Source organism: Candoia aspera, chromosome 8, assembly GCF_035149785.1.
Source record: "Candoia aspera isolate rCanAsp1 chromosome 8, rCanAsp1.hap2, whole genome shotgun sequence".
In the NCBI taxonomy this organism is placed as follows: Eukaryota; Metazoa; Chordata; class Lepidosauria; order Squamata; family Boidae; genus Candoia; species Candoia aspera.
In genome coordinates this window covers 70488027-70495959 of record NC_086160.1, presented here as the reverse complement: position 1 = coordinate 70495959, position 7933 = coordinate 70488027, and the positions used below count along the sequence as shown (strand labels likewise).

At 41.0% G+C, this 7933-nt stretch overlaps 1 protein-coding gene across 1 annotated transcript; it reads right to left on the bottom strand.

Annotated features, from left to right (window-relative positions):
• Nucleotides 1-2592: 2592 nt before the first annotated feature.
• On the bottom strand, nucleotides 2593-5777 carry NPFFR2 (neuropeptide FF receptor 2). Its single transcript, XM_063310747.1, has 3 exons — nucleotides 5447-5777; nucleotides 4818-4917; nucleotides 2593-3436 (listed from the first exon to the last, which is right to left on the bottom strand). Exons 1-3 carry the CDS (start codon nucleotides 5775-5777, stop codon nucleotides 2593-2595), a joined length of 1275 nt encoding a protein of 424 aa, XP_063166817.1.
• Between the last annotated feature and the right edge of the window lie 2156 nt (nucleotides 5778-7933).

Genomic DNA, 7933 nt, shown 5'->3' with positions numbered 1-7933 from the left:
GATGTGCAAGCCGGGTTAAGAACAAGGCCATGTTTTTAATGTTTGAACGGCAAATTTGCATGAATGCTCATGATAGCCGTTTGTAAAGTTAGGTGGGAATTAGTCAGAGACATGTAAGCCAGGGCACCAAACTTTGGGTGCAACAGAATCGACACTGATACTTGCCAGAGACTCAAGAAAATCTTCCCCACCTGCTGCTCTCCAGATGTTTTGCACTACAACTTTCATCAGGGAAGCACTACAGGCCATTAGGGAAGGAGGTTGGGAAAGGATTATTTGAAGTTTGGAGATCAGGTTCCCCCAGAGTTGTCACCTTTCCTGGGCCCAGAATTCCCAAAGAATCCTTAATAAAGGGGTGGTCTGTTTAATAAGTGCTTACGTTTTCTGTCCTCCCTCTGCCTGCCTGAAAGTTAGGAAAGTTAGGGGTTCTTAATGGAATGCACTTTCCTGTAACATTCCCACTTGTTAATATTCCAAAAAGGGCTCTTGGAAAATTCTATACCAAATGTCCTTGATGCTAATTTTTTGTAATAAATATTTCTCCAATGTAGGCTTTAAAAATGTATATTCCTTTTTATGACCTTATTCCTTTTGTACCTTACAGTTAAAAAAAGGGGGGGTGTTTTGGGGGGCGGAGTACATTTCTCTCAGTTTCCTGCAGATTGTTGACCAGGACGAATGTTAGCAGACTTTATTCAATTCTGCCATTTGTGCTACACCAGATCCCTTTGGCTTCATGTTGCAAATCTGCTTCCACAGAAATCTATGGCAGATTTTTTTCCCAACCCGAGCAGAAATAATCTGTGCCTTAAGCTAAACATTCTAACTTGACTTTAATGCCAGGTTTTCTGACATATCCAAATAAATTATCACAGTGGCTACAAGCAAGCGCTTCACTGGACATTGGCAAGCAGGCAAATGGAAGATTATTTTCCATTCAAAGGTAAAGCGTACATGTACATACGCATAAAGCATGCCCTCTTTGGACATACTGGACTGCAATTCCCATCATGCTGAGCTACCCTGGTCTCTGATACTTCTGGCTGGGGTAGATGGGAGTTACACCCCAATGCAACCAGAAGGGTAAGTTGGAGGAGGCAGAGTTAAAGAGCATTAACATTCTCCAGTAAAAAGTGTTTTGGGTTCTACCACTGTCAAATTACGCACTAGGACCCTAACAGGAATTCTAGGGTGCTAAAATATTCAGAGAGGTGCTATCAGCCACCTAAATAAGCAAATAGGAAGGAGGAACCTGTCCTCCCTAATTACTTATCTTACTCTCAGGGGATCATGAAAGCTAAGGGCCACAGGTTGCTCACCTCCCGTCTCAAAATAATTAAAGGCAGACATAAACTTTTATGCATAAAACCTGTATAAAAGTTTTAAGCCCACTTGCCAGAATGCACTGGCACAGGCAGGTATGTGTGCTTCCAGAACAGCACAAGTCATACCTCTGCTCTGCGAGCTGCATTGGCTGCCAGTTTGTTTCTGGGTCGAATTCAAGGTGCCAGTTTTAGCCTTTAAAGCCCTCCATGGCATGGGGCTGGGTTATCTGAGGGACCGCCTCTCCCCGATTATATCTGCCCATCCCATCAGGTCTGGTAGAGAAGGCAGGCTGTGGGTCCCATCTGTTAGGGATCTACACTCGGCGGGTCCTCTGCCGTGGCACCTGCCTCATGGAACATTCTCCCCGCTGAAATGAGGTTAGCTCCATCCCTGTTAATGTTCCAGAAGTCCCTCAGGACCTGGCTTTGTCATCAGGCCTGGAAGTCCCAGGGGACTGGTGACATTTTAAGATGGCTCCACCATTGTTACCATCTACTCTCTCCTATGGTTTGTATTTTTAATAATGACTTGTTTATAGTTTTAATCATGATTGTTTTTATATATTTATTGTTTTATTGTTTTATTTACTTATTTATCCAATTTATCCCCGCCCATCTCCTCCCGTCGGAGGCCTCTGGGAGGTTTACAACAAGCAATTAAAACCATCACAATAGTACAAAAAATAAAATACAGTAAATTAATTGTTGTACGCCGCCCAGAGTCACTTTCTGTGAGATGGGCAGCCATATAAATTTGATAGTAGATAAATAAATACCCAAAGAAAGCTAAATGTTTATGTACTGCCCTCTAAGTTAAGGCCTTTGGATGCTCGGACAGATTTACCCTTTATATTCAAGAGTTTCTCTCTTTATAGGGATCTAGAGTTATTCTAACTCCTGACTGGAAATCAATTTCTAGCTCTTCCGATATAAACATTTCTTGAAAAATGGCTTTCTTATTTTAAAAAAACCTTTACATACAGTATATAGCAACTGACTACATCTTGTAATGATCCGCCAGCAACATTTTGAGACTTCTTCAGTGGGATAGTCCAAATATCATATTTAGATGAATCATTCCTGATTCTTATGGAACTTGATAAAGCACTTTCCCCCATAATCTTAATAAATCAGCTATGAGACAGAAATGACACACTGTACAGCTAGGAGATCTCAAAACACCAGCATTTTTTTTCCCCACAGGTAGGGCTTGAACACCATGACTGGTGCAACAAGGTAGGGAACCCAGCCAAACAGCTGAGGTAGTTCATAGCAAGTCTTGTTTCGTGCCATTGTCATTTGAAGCATTTTCTAGATTCTCCATCATCAGAACCTGTGTTTTATCCACCCAGTTCCTCTTTTGAGTTGATGGCCCTGCAACAGATGAGGAAAGATCATGGCCCAGGTGCTGGGGAATGGCTGCAGGCAAAACAGCATTGCTTTGTCCCCGTTGGGAATACATTTCCCGAGGCATCCCCTCCCCAGAGCAGAGCTGAAGGTGAAAAACTGCTTGGAAACCCCGACGGAAATTCTCATTGAAGAAGCCATAGATGATTGGGTTGACGCTACTGTTAAAGAAGGCCAACCAATGGGCAAAAGGGTAGACGTAGATATTGATGAGCTGCAATTGTGGCTCATTCAGGTCAGCATAATCAGACAGCATGGCCAAGGTCCACAAGGGCAGCCAGGAGAGGATGAAAAACAAAGCCACAATGATCAGCATCTTGATGACCTTCAGCTTCTTCTTGTAAACTGAATGGCGTTCGTGGCCTGGCTTCCCAGAGGCAGGCACTGTGTTGAAAAGTGTGATCCCTATCCGAGCATACATGATGACAATGAGTGACAAGGGAGCCAAGTAGATATTGGCAAAGAGGACTGTTGTGTAGATCTTCCTCATGTCCTGGTTGGGCCAGTCTTCCCGGCACCAGTAGATGGGATGAGTTTGGTTGTCATCACCAGACATGACTCTGAACTGCTTTTCTTCCTTCACCTGCAGCATTACAGCAGATGGGCACATGATGGCAATAGCCAGGACCCAGATGATGGCTATGATGATAAGGGCTGTCCATATGGTAAGCTTTTGTTTAAAAGGATAAACAATAGAACGGAACCTACGGTGGAGAGAAAGGGCATATTTAAGTTTGTCAAACAGCAACACTGCTGAATAACTACATTATCAACAGCAACACAATAGGAAATAAGTTGATTTTCATTGTGCTAAGAATTTTCTATAGCTTCTAGAAAGGCAGAAGATTGTCTTAGTGGGCAGGACTTAAGTCTAAAGCCTATCTACCTAGCCACTAAAACAAAAGAAGGAGGCTTAGGGATTTTGGGCAGGGGGACATTGGTTGTTCTGCTTTGTTTTTGGCTAAAGAGAAACAGTAATCTACAAAGACAAATACATTTCTGTCAAATATTATAAAATAGAACTCTAAATACACATATGATTAGTTTGACTGATTGTTGCGACTAATTTGGAACTGTGCTTGCATGCTTAAGTTTCATTAACAATATCAAACACTGGAAAGTGTTGTATACTGGCCCATTTTGAATGTCATGGGTCAGATGAGCAAAGATAAATGAACTATGGACCTATGTGTCTCTGTCCATTATCCTGTTTATCCAATGAGATTCATGAAATGGAAACCAAAAACTTTTATTTCCTGATTAGACTTACTGGAATTTGACCATTAAGCCTGAACTGGGGTAGAGGAACTATAGCTAACAAATGGTTTCTTGAAACCCACCAGGTTCATACCATAATAATCTTGTTAACACACCACAGTTTAAACTAACCAGAGTTCTTCTCATCCCCTGGTTTGTTTTGACCAAATTGTCTTAAAGGAGGAAGTATAAGCTTTTCTTGTGATTATGCTAAAAAGAACAGGGGATCACAGAAGTCCTTCTGCTTGTTCACATGCTGTTGAAATATGTGACATCTAAAAGTGTCCACTGAGTTGGACCACTGATCCCCTTAGCCCAGGATTTTCTACTAATATTGGAAGCAATTTTCAAGTGCATTCAGGTAGAAGATTCTCCCAACCTGACACCTGATTATTTTTTTTTAAGACTGAGAAGTTAGAGACTTAACTGGAGATCTTCTACACATGAAGTATTTCTCAACCATTTGTGCTGTAAGCTGTTGCTCATAAACCTAAATATGATCCTACTGAACTATCAACCTGCATCATAAGCTTCTTGTCTAGAAGTTGAAAGCTCTGCGTTTAAGAATTTTCAGTAAGGATTTTCTCCCTTTAACCAAAAAAGTCTATTAAATCCTTGGATTCCAACATAACTTGCCACAGAGTGGCCTTTCCTTGCACAACAAGCCTGCTTAATCACTTCAACATCATGGGATCCAATGCAAATTCTTCCTGAAGTTAGAGCACCTTGATCTAATTGCCAGGTTTGAGGAACACACAATTCTAGGCAACAAAGGAACAACAGATTTCCATATTCTGCATCGATTTCTAGGTTTTTACAAAGTCATACCTGTCAACTGCAATTGCCACCAAAGTGAAGACAGAAGCAGAAACAGATATTCCCTGGACCATTCCATTCATTTTACAGGCAATATTCCCAAAAGGCCACCCTAGAATATAAAGCATTTATTTAGATGATGCTATCAACACCGTGTTCATATCATTTTAACTTTAATGGACAAGCAAAAGTCCAGATGGATGTGATGGAAACAGCTACAGCATTTCATAATTTGCTAGTTCTGTTTCGGTAAATATTACAGGTGATAAGGTCTGGTTTTTAAACCAACTGAATTGCTCAGGCTGATTTGTTTGTTTTGGTTTAACTTGTGTGAAGTAGCTATCACAATTTGTAAACCTGGGTTTTTTAGTGTACCATGTTTCTGAACCCAAACAGTGGTTTTTAGTCAACCAAACACAGTTAAATAAGCCATGGTTTTGCAACACAACTACCATAGTGCTGTAGGCATGTCAGCCCTACAAGGCAGACCAGACCAAGAAACAGACTACATGGAAGCCTGAAAATGACTTTTATTTAGATTGGTTATAGTAACATAATCTTGCAAGTGTGATTGTGCTTCCCCTCCTCCCTCTTTTACATTCATATGAATTATCTTCCAAGCATGCCTGTGACAAACATACCTGCTATGATGTTATCCAGTAGAGTGGTGGGCATACAAAAAATCCCCACCAGCAAGTCGCTGACAGCCAGATTCAAGATGAAGAGGTTGGTGACAGTACGCATATGTTTGCTCTGCAGAACAATAAAACAGACCACTCCATTGCCAATCATGCACAGAAGGAAGATGAGGAGGTAAGAAATGATGAAGACAGCAGCAACAAGTGGCTGGTGAAGGTAAAAATCCACATAGGAAATGTTGGCCTCCATATGACAAGCACTGGCAGGAACAGTGCAGTTGCTCAGAGAAGGTCCACCCACTGAAGAACTTGGGTCCTCATTCTTCTTATCCATGTTAAATTGTGCCTTGCAGCAAAAATTAAACAAAAAATAAGTTAATGGAGAAGAAAAGGAAACAGCAAGCAATCATTGACTGGAAATGCACATTCTAGCTTCTCAGGTTATATTTGGCTCCTGAAAGCTTGAGAGTGATCCTCAGCAACTTCCCTGAAAGTAGACGTTGAATTGTCATTTTTAATTCAGCTGGACTGGAAAACTGATAGAAGGGAGTAATCGTATCAGATGGTAGGATCTAGCCAACTTTGGATGATTGGAAAAAGTTAAGGGAGGTCAGATGACCAGAAAATCACAGAGTTCTTTGTTAGACCAGGAAGTCAGAAAAACATCCCAGAAGACAACTGTGGTAAATCATTTCCATATTGCTGCCAAGAAAACTACATGAATGTGTCCATGTAGTCACTGGGAGTTGAGCTTATCTCCTGCGCTCCATCACCTTCCTCATCATGTTAACTGAAATTGCCAACTTTGAGCCAACTGGAGATCTCCTCTCAATAAAAGCATGCATGTGATATGCTTGTGTAAGTGTAACTATATGCATATAGTTATGTCTGCATTTGCACAGTCCAGTAAAAGACAGGGCAAGATGAAAAATAAGTTCACATTAATTAAATAAAGACCTGCTGATCAAAAACTGTAAAATAAGCCTTTATAAATGTATTCTCCTAATTCAAGCTTTCCAACCATTCTTCCTCCCACAGATACACAAACACATCAGCATAGAGGTCCAGTGCAAACTACAGGGATGCAAAAGTGACAAAATGTCTGCTCTGATGTCACAACACAAACTCCAGCTTTCTGTATTTGCGTCTTGATGTCACAGACAAGTACATAAATCGCACAGTTTGCAGTGCAATCTTTCATCATACGACACCTATTGGCACAAGAAGAAAGCCATTTTTTGATACCACAGAAGTTAAAATTCAAATGTCTCTCCCAAGTGAGTAACCCATGTTTTTTGATAGTAATATCTGCTGGTGTTGTTACTCCCATCCATTTTCTTGTTTTCAAATGCCCCCTCTAGTCTTCTCAGCAAATGTTAGAAGCCTCCCCGCACAATTCACAATTAATTGTTTATGGGGAAAGGCTCATCTCCCTCTGTGATAAAAATGATAGGTTTCATGAAGTGAGTGATGCAAAAAGTAGCAGTGGATGGGAAAGATTGTGGACAAGGGATGCATGAACCTGTCAATTTCAGCATTATTCAGTCGCTCATTTCTCCAAAGAAGCAAATGTTAAAAAGGAAGGAAGGAGGATGCAATTTCACACACATTTTCATGCCTAGTTCTTCTACAGTACAGTATTTGGATAGTCACATCTTCTATTTTTTGCTCTTTTTGCATGGTGTTCTCACCACCACCACCCTGCCAAACATTGATAGAATATAAGAAGAGCATGTCAATTCTGTTCATGCAGGAAGTACAGGTGGGTTCAAAAATGGCTCAAAGGAATGGTATCGCTGTTCTTCTCTTAAAAGATCAATACCCATCAAGTAGAGTATCTGTAGACACAATGAACAAAACCTCTGCACTGCTAAACACCATCTTTAGTCCCAATGAGCTACTACCATGTGGTGGAATTCAGGATCATCTAACATGATCTCAGCATAGTACCCAGACTACTGCAGTTTTCTCTGTCTCTAGGAACTCAAACTGTATTCAAGCTCACACAGGGAAGACAAGGATGCCACTTGAGTAGATAACTTAGTTTTATTGCAAATGCTAAGTAGCCCAACCAACAACAAACATCAGCTTCTAGAGGGGCTAAGAATCTATATATGTGGGTCTCAAGGGCTAAGTTTGACCTTTTTTTCTCCTGCATTTTCCAGTGACCAGAAAGGAAGAAATTCTATCAAGGACTTAGGGGTGGGAGGGGCTGGTTCTTAATGTTGGGAAAAAGGATGGAGCCAAAGGCAAGAAACTAAGTACAAACAGAAGCCAAATGGAAAGGACACAGCCGGCCCTTCCATGGGGAGCAATGAAGTAGTAGCTTAAAATGGCATTGGATGCAAATTGGAAAAAAGTTCCATATCTACTGCTCTCCTGACCTACTGTCCAGAACAATTTATACTTGTACAAGCAGCCACTGTGGCCAAGATGCAACTTCTTGCTCCCCTAAAAGTGATATCTAGGATGGTGACAGACAACTTGGAA

Excerpts from the sequence above, each read along its gene's own strand:
- NPFFR2 (XM_063310747.1), bottom strand. The coding sequence starts at position 5,777 with ATGGATAAGAAGAATGAGGACCCAAGTTCTTCAGTGGGTGGACCTTCT. Across the intron at positions 4,918-5,446 it reads ACTGGATAACATCATAGCAG|GGTGGCCTTTTGGGAATATT; the intron begins GTATGTTTGTCA and ends TTTATATTCTAG. Across the intron at positions 3,437-4,817 it reads GTGGCAATTGCAGTTGACAG|GTTCCGTTCTATTGTTTATC; the intron begins GTATGACTTTGT and ends TCTCCACCGTAG.